The following is a 21,690-nucleotide window of genomic DNA, read 5'->3' as shown; positions in this document are numbered from 1 at the left end:
TTTTACGTGTCAGTTTAATTCCTATACGTGCGACAAACCGTTAAATAAAAGGATTGTTTCCCATAGCTAACCGAGTAAAAACGAACAACGATGAACAAAAATATATGAGTTTAATATAAATTGTCGATAAAAAAAAAATGTGCCTTTTGAACATTCGATTTTTAAGATCATAATAATAAAATAGATAATAATTAAATAGTTGCAATCGAAAAAAACAGCAAACATATACTTTGGTTGCTTAATATGAGTAGTGATAATAGTGGTTTATTACTCATATTTAGTGTGGCCAAAAAAGTTGTAAGGAACCTTCTCAACATATCAATTTTAAAGTAATTAATATTATAGTAGATATAAAAACAATAATTCTTAAAAAAAATGTTTTTACTTATTTTAGAAGGAATAATAATAATAATAACACTTGAAAATGGTAAATTGCATTATTTTTTAATTATAAAGCTGATTAAGTTTATAAAACTTAAATGTAAATATTCAATTGAAATTTAATTTCTATTTAGCTCTAAATTTTTATATTAGAAAATGACATTAAGTATATAATAAAATAATTGATTTGAGTTTCTTTTACAATTAATTAGTTTTATTTATTCTTAAAAATAGGTAATCAAAAAGAATGCTGTACATTATTTTCAAATAAATCTTTTAAATTGTTTAATATAAATATTTAAAAATAAAAAATACTAATTATTTTATGGCAAACTCATAAAAATATTAATACATTTTGGAATTTTTTAAACAAATATAATATGTATGAAAAAATGGACAATTTAAAATGAAATTCTGTATCCACGTCCACAAATACGAAACAATTTTTTTCCAAAACAATAAATTACTCCACTCAGACTTTAAATATATACCGAGGGTTTCACTTATTACGAGCCAGTTATTGTAATGTGTAATGAAATAATCATATTTTTATTACGCCTTTCGCAGTTGTTTTTGACTCTTTGTTCGCGATATCCCCAAAATATCGTATAATAATCGTGTATGATATATGAATATAATAATTCACAAAATTCTATGATATAATATATTATACAAATATATTGAATAGTTCTGTAAACATTGCATTGTTGTATTTAATGTTTAACGATGTATTTATTTATTTATTTCTCTATCATGTTTTAACCTAACAAAATAATAATAAAATAATTAAACAACTATATTTGACAGTAGTTATTCTTTTATACGTTAGTCGATAAACATTTTTTCCTATTGTTATGAAGAATAAAATATAAATAACTTAACGTAGTAAAATTATTTTTAATTACACTAATCAAGACTTTTTTTTAAAAAATTTAAAGAAAATATGTTTTAAAAATGACAAAATAAGAAATTTTATAATATTATGCAAATAGTTAACAAAATACAGTGATTTAAGTAATTTTATGATATTGTTTTTATCACAATGTTCCAATATTTAGGTAAAGTGACCTAATTTTTTAGTTATTCTATATATTAATTCTAAAATATTTAAGTTATAGCACCTTTCATTTGAAACGTGAAATTTTCATAAGTTTGCTATTGTAAATTTAAAAAATATTTCTTAAATAATGTTCATTGATTTTATTTGAAAAAAAATTACGAAATTAAATTAACTATTATAAAAATACTTCATTAAATATAAAATTGTCCTTCTCCAGAGAAACGTTCACGAGGTTTCCTTTAGATGTCCAAATTTAACAATGTGAATATTACATTTTTAACAATACATATTATAAATCTCTCAATACTATATTTAAATATATAAAAGTCAAAACATTTTAAGTATTGCTTTTGTTAACAATAAATAAGATTTTTTTATAAGTTGAAATAAGGAATTGAAACTCAAAAGTGTATTTTTAAGGGTTTCAAGTGTACTTGTACTACTTTTAATAATTATTGTTATATTTGAAATATTTATTGAAGTAAAAGTACTTTGAAATATATTCATATCAAGTATATTATTATTTATCAAGACACAAGTTAAATAAATTACTAAAATATTTATTAAATAATTCTATGTTGTACAAAATATATATAAATATATATTATACAATTTACAAAACTATAACAGCACGCAATGTCAACTACAGCAAATCATCTACCAATGTTTATTCAGTTAAATGATAATTTAAAACTTTCAATATGATTTCCCAAATCCCAATAGGCAAATAACAAAAAAATTATTTTCTTTTATGATTTTAATTCAACTTAATGCAAACATAATCGTATAATGTTATTTGCGTTTAAAACTTAACAAGCATATATACACAAATCCTTAAATAAATCCAATATCATATTTTATAAATTCAATCACTCATTAACAGTAATTATAAATATGCAGGTATATATTAATGCAGTTGAATAAACTTTGAATTTTCTACAAACTAATTAAATATACCTATCAATTATATTATCATTTTACAAAAGATGTTTAAAACCAATATTTTGATAAAAATAAATGTATATAATAATTTTATTATTATTTCTTTGCTGTTTTGTTATTTTTTACATTTTTAAAAATAACTTTTTAAATTTAACAAAAAATAATACTTTAATAAGTTTCCAAATAATTTACCTCGTACTATTTTCACATATCTAACAGATAGAATCAAAAAATGGATCGTAAAACAAGTTTTAAAAGGGTCTGCAAAGTGCACTGCATAATACAAATAATTTTGGAATTTGAAACAAATAACAACCAAATTATCCTTGAACACCGATAATGATGTAAATGTGTAATGGTGTATGTATAGGATGTTTAAGTAAAGGCAAAACCGAATTAAGATGGCGCAGGAGTTCAGTTCCGGCGCCCATAATAATATTGAAGGATTTCGCATTTTAGTAATTTTACTTACTATAGTAATTATTTTCAAAAATATATCTTGGATCACGCTAACATATTTCAAGCATCTTGAACATTTTTATAAAAAAATATGTTTTGAAAAACACAGAACACATAGCCGTGAAACTTAATAGTTCCTTTCCTAATGAAAAAAATGAATTCCAAACTTTCTAGTTATAGTTATTTGTTAATATATTTTATACACATGTTAATAATTCAGTCTAAACAAGAAATTGAACAATGTCCAACTCAACAATGCTTTTGAGTCCATGCCATTATCAGTAGACCTAAATAATTAAACTTCATACACATTCTCTTTTATCATTTTACACCTAATTATTATAGTATTTAAGTGAGGCTTTTTTAAAAATAAACACATTTAATAAAACAAAGATTGTTTAACACTTTATTAATATTTAATATTATTATTATTATTTATATACATTATGTATCATTTGAAAAAAAAACAAAAAATAAACATTTAATTTCCATTTTAATATAACAATGTGTTTACATATATATATATACCTAATAGAATAATAATAGTTATTTAGTTATGATTTGTGTTGCACTAAATATACTTATTATAAATGTCAAAAATTCATAGTTACACCTATGTCCAATAAACATCTTTATTTTATCTAAAGGAATTTTTAATATTTACACATTTTAACATTCATTAAAATGTTTTTTCATTGGATTAGCTAAATTTATATTTCTATAAAAATATATATTTTTAATTAAATTTGTTATAAAGTAACAACAGTCAAACGTACATTATATACAAGATACTAATTATGTAAAACGTTTAAGTGTGTGTTATAAAAATATTCCTCAAAGATCTAGCACAATCTAATAGATTCACATTCTACCTGATAACCTAAACAATAATTTCAGAAACATTATAAACTACACCAGATAATGTGACTTAGAGCCCGCATTTCAAATGACAAAAGTTTGACTAAAAGTTTAGCTGGGGTATTGAGTTCATTAAAACATCTTAATTACACCACCTAAACTAAGTTAACCATTCGGTCCATTAACCAAAATCCGTCTTTATGACTACGGAATCTTATCGCACGATTTAAGATATAGCCGATATAGGTATGCACATATCTTCTCAAACATTATTTTTAAATAATGATATAATTTTAAATTTAGCATGTCAAATGGTAATTAAAAATCAGCAAATATATCCTGAGAAAATATTATTTTTTTACGTAAATTATCTTAAAATTTAAACTTTTTGTTATATGTTTAAGTCATATACCTACTTATGTAGTCATGTATGCCGTTCAAACATATTTAGTAAACGATATTATTCAGTAAATTTGTTTATTCAAAATTATTTTTATATCCTTCAAAATGATAATTTCAAAATGAAAATATTCTGAACTCCTAGTTTTTCTAACATAGATGAAAACAAACCCACTAAGCAGTAGCCAAAAATGTAATCAAATTTAAATTCTATTATATTTATTATAATAAAAATAAATGAACACTTATAGAACACTTTATGTATTATACCTACAAAAGTATTGGTCTTATTCCACTACATGCCATGAATAAAAAAAAAATACCTATAAACAGTCTTTTCCATCACTTTAGCGGCCTAGAAATATTTTTAATAATACCCTATACTCATAATTGGCCACACGAAAATATCACAATGTTTCTTAATGGCCAATTAATTTAAACATATTTTTACCGAATGTTATACTAAACTCAAGATAAATAAAATTCAAAACACCCGAAATCTTTGGTTGAATGCGCAATCAAAACCCCCAACTCTACCTACACCATAATAAAATATATGGTCATTGCCAACGTACACACTGAACTACAGAATGTATGTCATAATTGTTCATTAAATCGTTTATTTCATTTAATATGTATAATTTGTTAATGGTGTATTATGTTGTAATCCATATGTAAATAAATATCCATAAATCACTTCCAATGACCACTGCTGTAACAAATAATATCTTATTTAAATATAAAACAAATATTTTTTTGTTATTTATGACTTTCCCAAAAGTATATATAATTATATTAACAGTCCTAGTCCTAGACAGTCCTAAATCCTAATATTAAAATTAAAATAATGACTATATTAAATTCCAATGAAAATACTTAAATATCATTAATATGCTGATCAATTATTATTTTTTAAGTTAAGTACATATTAATATTTGGAACACCCCTAATGGAGCAAGTAAATAATTTAATATAAAAATACATTTCCATTAAAACACACAAGGCATAAAAATAAACAAGTTATTTTTTCCTTGCTTTATTTTCAAATAACAAAACTAAAAAAAAAAAATGAAGTATTTATAATCATAAAGTTTTCAGATTGTCATTGTCATTCATTATCTTTACAGTACTTTCGTCAATTTCAACATTTAACTAATGAGTAAAAGTGGTATTTAATAATTTCTCTCTCTGTAAAATAATATATATATATATATATATATATGGATAAAATAACAGTATTATCTTTGTGTGTCAACGAAATGGTTTCAGAATGTTTAAAGTTAAATTTTTCTACGTACTCCCTTTGTAAATGGTAAGTATTTAGCCAGTAATTTAATTTTACGTGTATTTGATATACATTTATAATAATAAATGGATAAAAATAAGTTTTGTATCTATTCAGATATCAAATAACGATAAATGTTTGACACAGAATTTCGTGGTACCTAAAGTATAAAAATACACGAATCAATTGCCTAATTAACTTTTTATTTACCCTTTAACACTTAGCTGAGTAATTTTACATTTGAATTTAATGTTTGAATATTATGCCCAGGAGAATAAATAAGACTAGTTTTATTGCAAAATTAGATACAAATTTAAAAAACATTAAAATAAAAATAATTGAATAGGTCATTTGGGAATTATTACTCGGCAGACTTTATTCTTAGTTGATTTAAAAATGAATATATTGTTTTTTTTAATGTTGATCATGCATATCTTTACTTAGTAAATCAAAAAGATTTGAAAAAATATTACAATCTAGTTGTTAAATAATAAATTAAAATAAATAAACATTCCTGAAAATATATGAAATAATTATTGCAAATAGACTTAACAATGTTATTTTTTATCGTGGATATAATATTATTTTATTACTTTACTAATATGTATTTCAGATCTGAATTAAAATTAATGAAAAGTATAGTATAAGTTACTGCTTTTACAGTTTTATATTATATTACGTTAAATTGCAGAGTAAAAAACGTTTAATACAATATGATATGTATTCAATAGGGTATGACATTATTTGTTCAGTTATTTTAAACATTGTATACCTAATATTTAAGATATTATGTACCTACGTAGATATATAATAAATAATTAATTGAATAAAATGCAATTATCATAGGCATTTTACATTTCATAATACTATATTTATTATTAAAGTTCATACAAAGATCAATTCATAAGACGTGTTTCTGTTTTCATAAAATAAATATACTAAGTTGAAACATTTTATTGTTAAAGAAAAGAGAAGTTAAAATATAAATCTCTTCAATGATAATTTATACAATTTTTTCCCTTTTTACAGCCTTCTTTTAGGCCTTTTTAAACCTTTTTAAGGCTCTCCATAGGTACACGGAACTGTAGATTGTCACGGAACATGAGTTCAACACTATTCGCCTCAAGCTACTTCTTTAACGAGTGTGTGGGATCTACTAACATCGCAGTTTTATACCTAGCAATTAAAGGACAATATGAATGCTACGGATGACTCGTGCTCGATCAGTTGCATCGTAATGATTGCACGTGATTTTATTTTTTATCGAGTATAATATTATAATAGAGGCATAATTCTGATTTTAATTTTAATATTTTGTGTAATTTTTATCGATTTCATACAATGTATTGAATTTATTTAATTAATCTATTTTATCGAATTAATGGATAACCATAAAAACTCAAGTTTGCAAAGTCCAAAAAAAGTACTATAATTCACTATTTTGAATACTAACTCCTGTTTAAAACTTTACGACTACTTATTTTTTATTGATATAATGACATCGTGCTTATTCTACTTAACTTATAAATAGTATACATTTCGTGTTAGTTACATTAGCTACATTAAGTTTATTAGTTCATTTAGTTACATCCTATTTTTTCGATAAATATAAATGCAAAATTAACGATTCGTAAATAATACCGTGATGCTTTTTAATAACAGTTCAATGCCATTACGAAAGATGGCATCGGAAATATAGAATGAACATAACATTTCTAATCTATAGAAAGTATTGTATGAAACTACGTATATTAAAGTACTCTCATTCTATTAGACATTTACGAATATAAAAACACATATTGTATACCCAATATATAAATATATATATTACTCAAAATGTAAAAAAATATAAAATATTTAAACAGCTAAGAATCAAAAAAAATATATATGAATATAACGTTTTATTACGCACGTAAAAAACTTATCTTGGAAGTATTTGATTTTTATTTCTTGAACCAAAATATATACATAGTTGAAGTTTTTATCATTTTTAATCTAAACCGTCAAAATAACCATAATAATTTAATATTATAAATTTGAACTATTAATGTCAATATTTTATAATATCAAGACCAGATTAGAATATATAGGCAAACAAATTTAATTGGTAAAATATTGTTAATAAGGTCAATTTAAATTTTAACCTAGCTGATGATAAAACCGTTAAATTCTTAAGTTATTTTAATTTTATGTTTATTATAATTTATAATTACGTACCTATCTACCTAATATAATTATATTAAACTGGCTATCAATAAAATGGCTCCGTGTGTAGTAACATATAAAATGTGAAAAATACAAACGACCAGTTAAATAATATCGACGAAAATGTCAGAGATTGTTGACGAACTAACGGTGGGAGGGTAAACGGGTAGTCCGAACAGATAACCTTTATTGCGTGGGCAACCCAACCGAAAACTACCCTAGAGATGTGTGCTATTAAAGGGTGGTCTTGGGGTAGGTGTATGGAGCTATTAACTTGAACGCGGATGCTATCCATCATATAACCTCGCTGTGAAATCGTGCTAGTTTTTCGTGCTTCGTGTACCTACCCCCTTTCAACAACTAACAATTTTGGGTAATATGTGTTAATGATGCACGTACAACCTGAAACATAAATACCACTCTCCTACATTTATAGAGCGCTTTAAGAACAATTGCATTAGCTAAATCTAGGTGAGTTAATATAACATACAAAATAGAAATTATTTCATTTTCAAATAAAACAAGATCTAAATAGATATCTAAAATAATGATTAAGATAATATTGATTTTCAATATTTCTTCTATATGGTACAATTTTTGTTAAGAGATTTTATTCTGAAGAAACATTTTAATAATTTCGACACATCTATTAATTATTGGTACATCGGAAAATTAAAAAATGTAAATCCTGTTTATTTTTAATAACCTTTATAACCAACAAACAATAAATATCTATTTTAACATATGTGTTACTGATAATAGCACTTATAACGAGTATAACAGTATAACTATCATTTGGTAACACAAAATTTGAATTATATTTATTTTTACTAATAATAAATATTAGTTAAATTATTATAGAAATTAAGACAAATTAAATTCATTAAGTATTCAACTTAGTGTTTATAGATAGTATTTAATACTTATTTCATATAATTATTAATGTATGCACTTGTATAGTACGAATAAAGTGAAAGATACTTGTGCTACATCAAAATATGCATAAAAATATTTTATAAATAAATAAAAATAGTAGATAACTATTATATAATAATATATTATTAATATAGCAAAAGATTAAAAAAATTTTAATTATGTAATTGTTCTTGCCAGATAAAAATATACTACAATTCATGTTGTACAACAATACTATCTATTATAGTCTTGGCTTCAAGTCAACATTAACTTATTTATAAATAAAAATTTCTGGTTTTGAGTGTAGGAGTTAAGTAACAAATAGCTGAGCGTTTGTTTTTTGTATCCATGTAAGTAAAATAAAAATTGTAATGTTATTCAATGCCTATTTAAATAAAAAAATATTTTACTTATTTTAATTTTGTTAATCTTTTAGAATAAATAAATGTGTTCGTAAATTATATTGTCTTAATTTTATAAAAACTGATTTTTTTTAATTCGATATTTCAATTAAAAATATTATATAAGATATTATTATAGTAATACATTTAGGTAAGTGTATATAATATTAATGTGCTTAAAATACTTATACAATGAAAGTTATTCTAAAATGTAAAGTCTTGGCAGTGAATATCAAAAAATAACTAATTTTATTTAAACACAAATCGAACTTAAAAGCATTGAACTTTATTTCTAAAATTCTTAATATCTTAAGCTCCAATTTATAATAAAATTAATCTAAAAATCAATGTCTACTATTTAATTGATAGTTTGTTGAAAATTAATTCAAATTATAAATATTTTAAGGACTTTTATTTACTTATATATTTTTTTAAATATAATAAAATGTACCTAATGAAATATAACTGAACTTGAAATTTTATACTAACCAATTTTTCATTTATAAAAAGTAATTATAATAATTATAAAAATATAATTTAACATTAAATGTATATGATTGTGTAATATAGTTTTTTACGAAATGTGCATTTTGTTAATTTATTAAATATACACAATTTACAGACAGGACCTATAGACTCAACAAATAATAAATAACATACATTAATAGTATGAATTTTCACTGCAAAAAATTAACCTAAAAAAGAAATATTTTTTAAATCATCATAAACCATCATAACCTCATTTGTTTAAACCTTACGAAAAAATAATTATAATAAGAAAAAAATAGGTATTATTTTATTCACCCAAAAATTTAATAATCCATGAAGATAAAATACAAGTGAAAAAACATACCCTACAGTTAGCCAGAGTTAGATATGAACTAAATTAGTCTAATTTCAAAATAATTACTAACAAATGACAAGCAAAGGGTTGGTAGAATTGTACCCGTAATTCAACTATTCGAAAAATAAAGCTTAAGTTAAAATTTTTTAAATATACCACATGATATATTACGTTATTATAAATAACTTCTTTAAAGATTCAATTAATATAAATTAAATTTGTATAATATGTTATCATTAAAATGAGACACATAAATGACAAGATACCTAGTAAGTAGTGACTAGCGTGTAAAAATTTAAAATATTGATTTTATAAAAATAAACATGTGTATTGTTTTTAACTAAAGATAAGAATTATTCAATCAATCAAAATAATTTGTATTGACAATGTACAAAAAAAAAAAGAGAGGATTTTAACGGAAATTTATTTGATATTCAAAAAACAAATAAAACTCGGTCTAGAATAATACCACTAATGGTTACGGTACACCCCTCAACAAAAAAAAAAGCTCAAAGTCCCTACTGAAAAAAAAAATCCTGTGAAATTGAATGACGCATATAAACGTCCCTATTACGTTTCAAGAATGCCAATTATCATTGTTGTTACCCACATTAAAGTAAACAATGACGAGTTAAATTTAGAGTATTCAATGAATACTCTAATGTTTAACTAATAGCAATAAAACTTATAAAACTAGATGGATGCTCTAACCAGAGGTATAACTCACATTATACTCATCATGTTTCTTTGTTTTCATATTATATTGCATAGTTTTTTATTTCAAATGTCTTACAAAAACACATACACAATTTTTCAAAACAACAAAAAAATATATTTTAACGTTAGGTTTGTTTTCTTTTAAAATGCATCCAATACATATTCGGATATAAAGGTGTATCTCATAAAATTTTTAGCATTGAACGATCGTTTAAAAATAATTTTCGGTTCTTATATACACACAATATTATATACAATTCTCATACTTTATGTAGTTTTAAATTATTTTTCATAATATATATATATAAAAAATATTCAACTATAATTAATGTAGGAACATGACATAAAATCTTTCGAAAAACTAGAAAAAAAATCAAACTATGAAATTATTTTACAATCAAATAAGACGAAAAATAAAAATATTAATTTGTAACCAATTAAATCTAAGCGATATTTTTATTTTTCATAATTATTAATTCTTCGATTATCTAATAAAACATGATTCAAATACAATTTTTAAAGTATAATCATCACTTATAATACAAGCTATGTATAATAATTCTAACTGAATATGTATAGAAAACAATGTCTGTAATACCTGACGCATGAAGGTCCAACGCAAACTGATGGTTTACATTTTAGTGGAACTACGGAAGGGCTACCATATGGTTCAGAAATATGGAGTTCACGTGTCGCACATGTAGACGGTTGATTCATAATAATATGATATGTATATATATACATACTTTTTTTGATCTATACTTGGCACACGCACCCCATTAAGAAACACACCTTTTAAATTCTACACGTTTCTAAACACAGTGTGGTGCCGCAAGAACCACACCGATACTATCGCAGTGTTACAGATTGCTTATCTATTTTGTGCCACAAATATTTTGAACAGTAATATTTAAACATACTATAATATACGTGTAGAAAAACGATCGTTCGTCTACTTTTCATCACTTGCAAATTTACTTTTATCAAATCCAGCGATAACTTTACAACTAACGATGTATAATAGTAAGAAAAATAAATTCAATTCTTGTCTTTTTCGGAATCTACAGCGCCAAAGTATTTAGTACAACAACACACACGAAAAATTACACAAAAGTAAATCCGTTTCCACGAGCTCAACTCATAAATTCTATTCACTGAATGACAATTTAACAGAATGCTAACGGAATCCAACACTGGAGAAAATCCGTTTCCGTATAATAGATAAACTGTAAAGTTCAAGTTTAATAAGAGACACGGAGAACATTACCTACAAAATAAATAAGCAGAACACGTTAATACATAGTACATTTTAAAAGTTTTTCGTAATCTTTCGATAGTTACTGGAAATGTTAGAAATATCTTAACATATTATGCATCACATTACCACACCATGCTTACTTTTCAATCTATAATGTTGTGATAAAAAATATTTTAAAAACCACATAAGTGTTTCGATTAAAAAACTTTTTTTTAAATATTATCTAATTTTCATAGTATAAACCTCATACAAAATTGATAATATTCTAGTGGTTTATTATAGTTGTCTGCAATATAGTAGAGTAGAAATAAATAAAACACGAACCATTGTATTTTTCGAGTTGAAAAACTATTCACGTTTTTATCATCAATAAACATCACATTGCGTAACCTAAAATTATATCGTTATTCGCAACATTTTAACAAAAGATACCAAGTCACTTTTTATTTACTTATTCAATCTGAAGTCATTAAATGTATGGTAAAAATTGTGCAATTTAAAAAATAAAATAATATTTTAAAAACCTAATAAGATGAAGTAAAAATTCTCAATTTTTCAAAAACGAAAATCTCGGTTCCACGATATCATGAATAATCAATTTCAGATTCTTAAGATTAATGATATCATGTATTTATATTATTTAAAATTTAACTAAAAATATTTATCATATTTTTTTTTAATGTAACTAACAATTAAAATAAGAGAAATCTATACTTCTATTCAGTTTCATGCATCCTCATGGATTTGCTGACATACGTACAAAATAAATTTTTTACCATTATTTTTACTACTTTACTACGCTCAGAAAATTCTTCGGTTCGTTATGTTTGTAAAAAACATTTATGATATACGATATTTATGGTTATTTCAGTACACAATACTTATAGTCATAGCATTTTTTTTCTAACTTTATATTAATGTTTGTTCATAGAAATATAGGAGTGTTCATAAGTTAAAATTATTTACAAACTTAGTTTTGACGAAATAAACATATTTTAAAACAAAAGTCATATAATAAGAAAAATAAAAAATAAGCTGATGAAGGCAGTTAGTGAAATAAAATTAAAAGTCGCAGATCGTGTCTAACGACGAACAAACGTTCTACGGTTCATTAACGGTTATATGTAATTATTCTACCTACATAATTCCTTTATAAATCCATGGCACACACAATAAATTACAAAGAACAATTTTAAAACAAAATAACTAGGTAACAATTTGAGCCTTGCTTTAATTAAAATAAGAACCGTAATGATATGTTAAAACTTTTTATAACGACTCGACATTAGCATATGGTTAAAGAAAAAAATAATTTTATTTTCAATCTAATATATCAAACACATATGCAGTGCGTAAGGTAATAATATTATTGTCGAAGGATAGTTTTTGTCAACATTAAATTTTTTTTATTTTTTTCCTAGTTAAAACTCTTAATTAGAAAATTTGAGAACTTGAACAGAATGTAGTATTCACACTTTATGTCGCAAAATTAATTAATTAATTAATTAATTAAAACTAACATTATATAACCAAATAAAACCATAATAAATAACTTGTATAATAATTAAAATTAATAGATACATTTTTAAATCAATATCTTAATCTTTAATAATTAATAATTAAATATCAATCACATAGTATATATAATAATATACATATGGTTTATCTAAGTTATCACTTTTTTTTTAAATATTTACAAATTTTAATGCATTATTGTAATTTAATATATTTTTTATAAGATATATTATGCAATAGAGTAATTTAAAAAATATTTTAAAAATCGTTTAATTGCTTCATTTATTATCTATATATACGTATAATTTAATTGTTCGACAGAACATGACAAAACTAAATATTATCAACTATTTTTTTATTTTGGAAATAAGTTATAGAATGATTAAAATAATACCAAACTATTACAGATTTTATAAATTATATGTTGTAGGTACTAAATTAAATGTTGATTTATGATTTTACTTTAAAAATCATTTTAAAAACACTGATTTTAGCCCATATTTAATATTTAGTAGTCCCACATCTAACAAATAAACATCAACTGTAGAATTTATTCAAAATCTATAGTTATATTTAAAAAATATTTTGAGTGAAACTGTTACAAGATTAACTTACAATGTTTATTCGATTATAGTTTCTACCACCATAAAAAGTTCTGCTCCAATAAAAAAAAGATAGAGCCATTAAAGTTGTTCTTATAAATCGTTTTGCTTTTAAAATTTATAAAAATAAATTAATATTTTATGTGCAAGTACACGTTACGCTCCCTACCACAAGCATATAACTAAATTTCTGGACTTGTCATTCATTTGTCTGATAAACGGAAAATTGTTCCCTCAATAAAACTTGTGCTTACATTTTACATCAGACACAGGATTATAACTGCATACATTTAATAATCGCCATATTTTGAAATTAATTAATTGGTCTTTGTCAATTAGCATAGACTCCTTTGATAAGTATAATCATCCGTTTAACCGACTTTAATATTTTATATTACGAGTAAGGAAATCGGCTATCTAATTTTAATATAATATAATACATGTGGTTACTACAAAATAATTGATATTTATAATTAATTTTAACCTGATAAATAACAACAAAAATACTCTGATTAAAATAATGCGCATATTATTACTGTGAAAATACAGTTATAATAATTGATATTTGATAATGATAACTGTTCAATGTTTATAATATCATATACATCTCTTATATTTCCAAGAATAATATACGGTATAAAAATTGTGTAAATTGCAAATACAATTTAAAAACAATTTACCACAGAACAATTACCATTTAAAAGTTAGAACATATTTACTTCTCTAAAAAGTGTTTTCCAAAAACACATATTGTAAAATCAATAGCTTGCTAGCTCCCCGCTCAGAACCTAAAAATCAAATAGGTCACAGAAAAGTTTAGAGTATACCCAAAAGTCGATCAACTAATCTAAACACACAAATACATATATTGAAGAAAGATAATGACTAATTATGTACAAACTAGATACACTACGACCAGTGTCACACACACACACACACACACACACATCGACAGTAGACCAGACAATTTATCGGTCCAAGTACTAACTCTTTATTCTTATACATTATTACACAATTCACGTGCAAACTTTTTATATGTGCACTATAAATTTGTAAAGATTTTAAAACAATACGCAATAAGATTAAATTTAATGACAATAGATTGAAGTAAGTACTAATACTAGAGACTAGGTGTTTAGCCATCTATAAAACCAAAACAAATAATATTAAAACCCAATGATATAACATATGTGATTTACTTAATACATACTTAACTAAAGTAAATAATTACTTATTAAGACGCTACATAATACACACACCACGCACTCACTGTTCTCTATGCCAGACTTAAAGTATACCTACGCAATGCCGTAAGCATAACATTCGAATAATTAAAACGGTGATTAAAGGTTAGTATTACAATTTATTTATCTACTATTATCAATTCTATAAATAAAAAAACGATTTATTGGTAAGTACATCAAATAATGAAATGCAAGCTATAGACTTTTTCTGTATTTTAATTTTGAAGATTTACAATTACTAATAAAAATAAGTAATTTAAAGAAATTTAAAATCAAGATAGATATCGTGAAAAACTATCTATTACAGAAAAACAATTTTCATTAAATTAAGTAATTTAATTTTCTTTTGGACAATAAGTTTTAACATTAACAGATTTGATTACACATAACCAAATAGACGAAAAGCACAAACGAGCGTGTACAGTCATCAGTTAAATATTCAATATAGGTACAATTTAATAGTATGCATATACAATTACCATCATACTTTAGGTAACAGATAATACTGTTAAATTGTGTAATTTCAGTGTAGTAAAAAAGACTAGTTAATAAGTTGTAACAATCGTGTAGATTTTATAGGTTTAAAATTGAGAACAGTTTATAGAAATGCATTTACTTAAGGAATGTAAGTTTTATAAAATTGCCCATTACTTTTCTTATACCAGTATTTTCATAAAACCTTAACAACTTTTGAAAAACTCATTTTTCTCAGAATCTTTTTGAAATTTGATCTCAACTTTTATTTATGTTATACTTAATTTTCGAATAATCTAAATCTTATTGTTGTTCTTTTTTCACTAATTCTAAAGTGTCAACGTTCAAATTTATTTATAATTGTTTCTGCAACTACATATAAAACGTATGTCAAAAAAATGTTAAACAACAACTTAGGTAACATGGGTAACATATACCCATTTAAAACAAATTAAGATAGACTTATATACTAATTTTTTACTCACATTAAAAGAAAATAATAAAAATGATGTACCTACATATATATTATACTTTGTGATAAATACATACTAATATATATCAAACAAACTGTAACTTAAGTATGTAAGAAATAGTCTTTGTTTTTGTATTAAATACGTATTGTGAAACTTTCTAGGTGATAAAATATTAAAGATATTCCGTCTAGTTTTGTATTATTGTTCAACTAGGTGTATTAAATACCTAATAGGTAACAGTACCATTAAATTAAATTGTATATTTGCAATATACTATAGTCTATACAAAATAAAGAGTGGCGTTTTACCATTTTATCATGTAGCAAATACAATAAAATACAAAACACCAAGTCCAATATATGTACAATGTACACTCTAAGCTGTTACTCAAAAATTGTACGATAAAAAAATATTAACATAACCATCCTCTCCCTTCTAAAAAAAAATAATATTAAAATGGTGCAACTACGAATATATATTAATATTTAATATATACACGTATTTTTATGGTTGAGGGAAATTTTGCATACTGTGAACAATAGGTCAGACAACGGTTGTAGATTACTTAATAATAATATCATGCTCATGAAACCCATTAAATATTCTGATTTTGAGCATCTTTGTTAGTATAATGAGAACTAATCGAAATCTACAATTTAAAAGCCATAAATTTAATATTCAATATTCGACAAAATGACACTTTATTGTTAGGCACCTAAATTATCCGCAATGGCCATCCGATGAAACGGCAGCAACAGCAGCATCGCCATAGTGATACGGCATAACATCATGACCGTCTCCATCACTTAATTTCGGGCATATCACAAAACACTACCGCCGGACAACGTACAAAACATGTCGTTAAAAAATTGCTAGGACATGCATATTATATAAGTATCACGATAGAAATAGAAATTGAAAAAAAACACGCGTACTCTTTCGTAAAAAATATTGTATTTTGGTGAACGCGTGAAAGAACCGGCGGCGAACGAACGAACGAACAACACGAAAGCTGCGGGAAAACTGGCGACGGTGCACACACGCGGGTAGCAGCCACCGCCGCCGCTCCATCAGGAACTGTACCGGAAACATCACGCAACGCCCCTCACCTGCTCCCATCGCCCACACCCGCCGCCCGTCATGACCACAACCACAGTCCCTGATTAAACCAGCCAGTGACCACCCTCCATACTATATAGCATTGTGATGTACACAAAACGGTCGACGTATTATAATTATTATTGTTGTATTGGTGCACTTCCAAAATTTATTTTGACACCGAGTCTCATTATGGTCGTTATAAACTCTGACACGCTAAACATAACATGATATACCTGAATGGACGGGCAACAGCGATTTTGTTCAAATACTCGACAGTATAATAAACGATAAGCTAGTGATTTTCCGGACCCATTTTTTGATGATATTATACGTAGGCAATCAAATGATATCAATCAACAAAATACTAAATCTACAGAGTGGGTACGTATAAAATAATTTGCGTTCATTATTTACCTAAATCACAATGATACTGTTTAAAAATGAATGGACGACGAATTAGACAATTATAAAAGATTAGATTTAAAATTGAATAGGCAAATCTTCATGGTTATAGATAATCAAAAAGTAATATTTGTTATTACTAAATACAATATTATTACAATATTTTTATGTTGTACGTTTTAAAACATAAACTGAACCTGATTGATTACATTTGGTTAATTAAAAACACCCTTTTTTAACATAAACTATTACAAATTTTACTTAATTAAAATACAGTAGAACTTTGATAATTTAAAACCCAAAACGACAAAACTTAAATTTGAGTGATCAAATTACAAATAGATAAGTCCTAACCCTTAGGCAAAATATGATATTGACTCATTCGCACTCATCGCACGTACTTATTTATTTAATTAAAATAGTTTTATTATTATTATTCAAAAGATATAAGATAAGATTTTCTAACTTTAACTATCTATATGAATAAATATTTTAGATTGGCCATTTTATTAGTTATAGTAAAAATGTGTTTATATAATTTTGATTTTGATTTTATTATTAAGTAGATATAAATTTAAATTATAAGAATATAAATAGTTTAAAATAATTTATCATAACCTGATTATTTCTAATAATAGTTTTGTTAAACTTTCAATAATCATAAGTCATCGCCGCCAGATGCAAATTCAGAGGAAAAATGTTATATTATAATATTATGTATTTATTCATAATAAATATTTCAAACTTCTTGAAATCCATAAATTTAAAATATAAATATAATTGTTCATATTAATATAATCAAACCAGTATCAATTAGTATCTATAATCTATTATATACTAAAATTAAAATCATATTTTTTCTGAAAAAAATATCCCTTTCCCCTGAAATGTATAGATGTATAGATCCAAACATGACCGTTACTATTTTCAATCAACGCATCATCTTTAAAAGTAACTAGAATAATATTCCGTCGTTTATTGTAACAAAAATCATACCTTAAAATATAAAAAATAAATTTATATAGCCAAACATACTATACTTAGCAAAAAAATGTTAACAAAGTAATAATATGATGTTATTGATATTTATTTTCATATTATATATTTATAATAGTAATATTTTGTATTATCATAATATTTGTATAATTTATTTTCTTTAAAACGAACACAACGATTGATTGTCATGTCACAACCAATAATTAATAACAATTATTTATATTTGATTGCTGATTACTGATGGATATATGGCTTCGACATATTCTGCGTTTAATATAGCTCTGAATCAATAATTATAACTAATTAGATAGGTATGCATATTGTATAATAATATATACACATACCACAATATACGCATTTGTACTTAAAAATTAATAACCATTAATCACATTATTATAAATGATAAAGAACTAAATAGCTACACATACCTCTAATCCTTTAGATGATATTACAATCGCTGAATAATATTGGCTATATTGTAATAATTAAAAGTTAAAATACATAGCAGTTTATTAATAAATAAAAAATAAAAACAATAGGTACGTCATATAAAAAGCTCATATAATTTAAAATACCATTTTATAATTAGAATAGTCATATTAATATATCTTTACATTTTTTTCTACTTCTATATTGTTATAAAATACAGTTTTTAATTATACCTGTATATATATATATATATATATTATGTACAGAATGATTCTTTTAACAGTAAACACTCATTATTTCAAAAAGTATTAACTTTTTTTTTTTGAAAGACATAGATTAGGTTAGGTATGCATCCTTAAACATTTATATTAACGCTATTTTTTTCACCTTTATTTTTTATTTGTAAACTGATTATCAACTTTTAAGTTTTAAACATCTCCCTATAGTTTTTATTTCTTGATAATCTGAAACAGAACAATTTTCTAAATATGTCAATTTTAAAATATATTGAATATTACAAGTTTTCTCTCTTATAACAAGTACCTACTTAATGTTCAGATGAGCGTGATAGTCTGCCAGTGTAATATTTCTCAAAACTTAAAAATCGAGTGAAAAAAATTCAACGGTATAAATATTAAAACGTGAATAAAATAATCCAAATGTTCAAGTATTAGATTTTTCATTATTTTCTTAGTGAAATGGAAAAATATAATTCGATAAAGTGACCGACTGGTAGGCGTGTTAACATTCTCACGCATAGTCGTGTACTATGTAGGGTTGACTGATTAGTCTGTAACCACACCCAAATTCCTATTAATTTGTATTAATCCAATTATAATCTATTTCATATTTTTATTTGTACTCTTTGAACCAAGAATAGCTGAGTAGATTAAACGTATAACCAAAACTTCTGCAGTCAAAATGTCTACACACTTCTATTCAATAAACGTTCTTATAATCGTATTATACAATAAGCATGGACTTAGTTATAAAAATTTGTTGGTCACATTGTACTAATAAATCGAGTACCTACAACACTAATATATTTTAGTCTCCAATCTCCATATTTACCCTATAATGTATTAATTTATAGAGTATAAGTACTGGATAGTCTATAATGTCGCTCAATATCTATAATTAAATCATTTATTAGAATTATCGAATTTTTAATAACATGATATTCCACTATTCTACATCGAAAACTTGAAAACTACATTTTATTGAGCTTTTTATTTCTAGCAAGCCCTTAACACAATGGTAAATTGCGTTTTCCGCATTAACCCAAATACGGGTTACAACGTACATTTGACTTAAAGTTTAAATCATTGAGCTCATATAGATAAAAAATGTTTAGAGAGAATTAATTTAGAGTAAAACGTAGATATATGCGAATCGAATATTAATCATTTAAATTAGTATTCACTATAATATTATATATTTATAATAGTTTGGACGGTGAAATTACAGAATAGTTTAATTCTATTTTGTGGGGAAAATCAAATCAAACATGTCCACACATATATAGTCACAGTCCACAGAACATTAATTTATCTAACAAACATTGGTGTACCTACGTAATCTGATTGCTTCCAGAAAGACTTTAAATATATTTTTTGCTATAAATAGTTGGCGTATCTTTTTATCTAGAATATTATAAATTTGTTCTCAATAATTAAAATGTCTATGCATGATTTTTTTTATAAATATCCATCTATTTTTTTTTTAATGTAGAGTAAGTAGTATTCTTACTTTTAATAATTGTATGTAGGTACTATAATATCTATACGAATAAACATACAAGTAATTTACATTTTTGCGCTGCATTGCGCATTATTTATAACATCACATGCATTCAAATCAGTTTTAGTAGACTACCTATATTACAATTTATTGTAGATTATTTACCTTGGTACCGTTTCAAAATTGTACGATGTAACGTGTTATAATTTATAATTCTAGCATAATATGTTCTATTTCTAAATGACATATAATTATGACACCTAGTTAATTTAATGTCGTATGAATAAATAATTTTTAGTGTTTCCATATTTTACGGTTTATAGTCTCTAGTTACTCCTATAATAGCCCTGAGTATAAAATATGTTTTCATTTTTCTTTAAGAATACAGTTTGAAATTACTATTTAATTGTAGTAGAAATCTGAAAATCTGATGAAACACAACATTTAATCATGAAAAATACATGTCATTTTTCCAAAGGATGCACGGTAGTTGCCAAAATCAACAGACTAAAATATTTTATGTACATTTATAATTTTTGAACATATTAAGTATGGGGCTTAATATCGTAGGTAAAAAAATATAATATTTCAAATATATTAAATGTGATTCCTATGCAATTTTCGCCGAATATTATATCATACTGTATATTAATTACCTAATATTACTATATTTATATTATATACCTAAGTCGTGTTTAATATTGTCTTAAGTTATCTTTTCTCCTTCTCCCTATTTTGCAATTAAAATAATATTGTTACAAGTTAATATTGCAATGACTAATATGAATGATGCCTGCCTCTAGGTGCAATCTTGCGTACTGTATAAATAAGCAAATTGGTACATATTACGTATACTTAATATATGTATCATTGTAATTAATATAAAAATTGAGAGAACTAGAGAAGTAAATTATTCCTTAAATATTTTGAATAAAACTTAAATATTCTCTCAACTATTATTTTAAAAACATAATATTATTTTTATAAAAG

General features: G+C 24.2%; 1 protein-coding gene across 2 annotated transcripts in view; it reads right to left on the bottom strand.

Moving 5' to 3' along the window:
* The window catches only part of LOC113552170 (protein eva-1 homolog C), a 210,682-nt gene extending 193,644 nt beyond the window's left edge, over nt 1–17,038 (bottom strand). For both annotated transcript variants that reach the window (XM_026954903.1, XM_026954904.1), the window contains exon 1: nt 16,748–17,038. In XM_026954903.1, coding sequence (XP_026810704.1) covers nt 16,748–16,835 — 88 coding nt within the window. In that variant the 5' untranslated portion in view covers nt 16,836–17,038. The remainder of the gene's footprint in view (nt 1–16,747) is intronic.
* Between the last annotated feature and the right edge of the window lie 4,652 nt (nt 17,039–21,690).

Source organism: Rhopalosiphum maidis, chromosome 2, assembly GCF_003676215.2.
Source record: "Rhopalosiphum maidis isolate BTI-1 chromosome 2, ASM367621v3, whole genome shotgun sequence".
NCBI classification, from domain to species: Eukaryota; Metazoa; Arthropoda; class Insecta; order Hemiptera; family Aphididae; genus Rhopalosiphum; species Rhopalosiphum maidis.
The sequence above is the reverse complement of the archived record's forward strand: the minus strand, read 5'-3'. Positions and strand labels throughout refer to the sequence as shown.